Raw genomic sequence first — 2,197 nt, forward strand, 5'->3', positions numbered from 1 at the left:
AATATTTTGATTGCTGTGCTGTATTAACCTTTTCTTATATCAAGCAAAATTTCTGACATCAGAGTCAAGTAAATTACTAACTTTATTGACAGTTTGTCCACCCTACAGCTGACAATCAGATATGCTTAAGGAGGTGTTTTATATCAGCTGGAAGGTTGAATTCTGAACTTTGGAATTAAACACACCTTAGTTGGAGCTGAACTAAAGCAGTACGCACTTTGTGATTGTTGGGTCCTTCTGAGAGACTCCCAGACGATCAGATTCACCTTCAGACCAAACTAGCAGCTTCCTCTGAGTGGGTCCAGATGCAGGAGAGAAAAGTGGAAACCTCCAACACTGCTGCTTCAAGCTGCTCACACTCCACACACTGAAGGTGAGTTGGACCAAGAACACCACTCAGAGTCACTTTGAAGGAAGTTAGTAGAGGAGGGAGGGGAGCCATGACTGACTGGACCTTCTGTGTTTCAGCTTCACTTAGAGACTAAATGGCTTCCAGATCAAAGGAGGATCTCTGCTGTCCGGTCTGTCAGGACATCTTTAAGGATCCAGTTGTTCTGTCATGTAGCCACAGCTTCTGTAAGGAGTGTCTGAAGAACTGGTGGAGGGAGGATCTAAAACAACACTGTCCAGTTTGTAAGAGAAGGTCTTCTAAACTGGATCCTCCCTGTAACCTGGTTCTGAAGAACCTGTGTGAGAACATTTTACAGCAGAGAGAGCAGAGAGCTTCAGAGGATCTCTGCAGTCTGCACTCTGAGAAACTCAGACTCTTCTGTCTGGAACATCAGCAGCCAGTGTGTCTCGTCTGCAGAGATTCAAAAAAACACAAAAGTCACAGCTTTACTCCTATAGATGAAGCTTCAGAGGATCACAGAACCAATCTACGTTCATCTCTGGAACCTTTAAGGAAGAAACTGGAACTTAAGAGGAGAGTTCAGGAGGAGTTTGATCAGACAGCAGAACACATGAAGGTCCAGGCCCGACACACAGAGAGGCTGATTAAGGAGCAGTTTAAGAAGCTTCATCAGTTTCTAGCAGAGGAAGAGGAGGCCAGGCTGGATGCACTGAGGGAGGAAGAGGAGCAGAAGAGAGGGATGATGAAGGAGAAGATGGAGGCTCTGAGCAGAGAGATAGCAGCTCTTTCAGACACAGTCAGAGCAACAGAGGAGGAGCTGAGAGCTGAAGACGTCTCATTCCTGCACAACTACAAGGCTGCAGTGGAAAGAGTCCAGCGCTGCCCCCTGCTGGAGGATCCACAGCTGCCCTCAGGAGCTCTGATAGACCAGGCCAAACATCTGGGCAACCTGGCCTTCAACATCTGGAGCAACATGAAGAACATGGTGTCCTACACTCCTCTCATCCTGGACCCAAACACTGCTGGTTTAAAACTCATCCTGTCTGAAGATCTGACCAGTGGGACTAAAGGAGAAAAACAGAAGCTTCCTGATAATCCAGAGAGGTTTGGGTCTCAGTGTTCTGTCCTGAGTTCTGAGGGCTTTAACTCAGGGAACCACAGCTGGGATGTTGATATTGGAGACAGTAGAACCTGGATGCTCGGTGTGTCCGCAGAGTCTGTCCAGAGGAAGGGAAAGATACAGCCTGGATTTTTGGTTATAAGGTTCAATGAAGGTATATATTCAGCAGGTTGTCCACCAGCTCCTCCCACTGTTCTCTCAGTTCAGAAGAAGCTCCAGAGGATCAGAGTGAATCTGGACTGGGACAGAGGAAAGCTGTCCTTCTCTGATCTGGACACTAACACACACATACACACCTTCACACACACATTCACTGACAAGATGTTCCCATACTCCAGCATTGTGGGTAAAGTAAAAATCTTACCCATGAAGATCTCAGTGAGCAAACAGCAGCTCTGATGTTCTCAGCATGAAGAACACAAAGTCCAAATGAAACCTTATTGATCTGATTGAAACTCAGTGTTTGAAACAAGAAACTGGAGATGATGTGATCTGATCTGACTGATCATCTGGTTGTTTTTTGATTAATATTTAAATTAGAGCTGCATAAATTATTGATTCATCATGTTACAATGATTCAGTAATTGTAAGAGATTTTAATGCGATACTGGGAAGGATCTTATATTTCATGACTCAGATGTTCACACTCAGAATTATCATGTTTTTGGCCATTTGGACTGACAGCAGCTCTCCTCAGGGTCTCCTCTGGTGTGTCTTTTCATGCT

General features: G+C 45.2%; 1 protein-coding gene across 1 annotated transcript; it reads left to right on the forward strand.

Moving 5' to 3' along the window:
* Positions 1-485: 485 nt before the first annotated feature.
* LOC119774501 (tripartite motif-containing protein 35-like) lies at positions 486-1,913 on the forward strand. Its single transcript, XM_038272030.1, has one exon. It carries the CDS (start codon positions 486-488, stop codon positions 1,869-1,871), a length of 1,386 nt encoding a protein of 461 aa, XP_038127958.1. The 3' UTR covers positions 1,872-1,913.
* The last annotated feature ends 284 nt before the right edge of the window (positions 1,914-2,197 follow it).

Source organism: Cyprinodon tularosa, unplaced genomic scaffold, assembly GCF_016077235.1.
Source record: "Cyprinodon tularosa strain WSP-4 unplaced genomic scaffold, ASM1607723v1 ctg814, whole genome shotgun sequence".
NCBI classification, from domain to species: domain Eukaryota; kingdom Metazoa; phylum Chordata; class Actinopteri; order Cyprinodontiformes; family Cyprinodontidae; genus Cyprinodon; species Cyprinodon tularosa.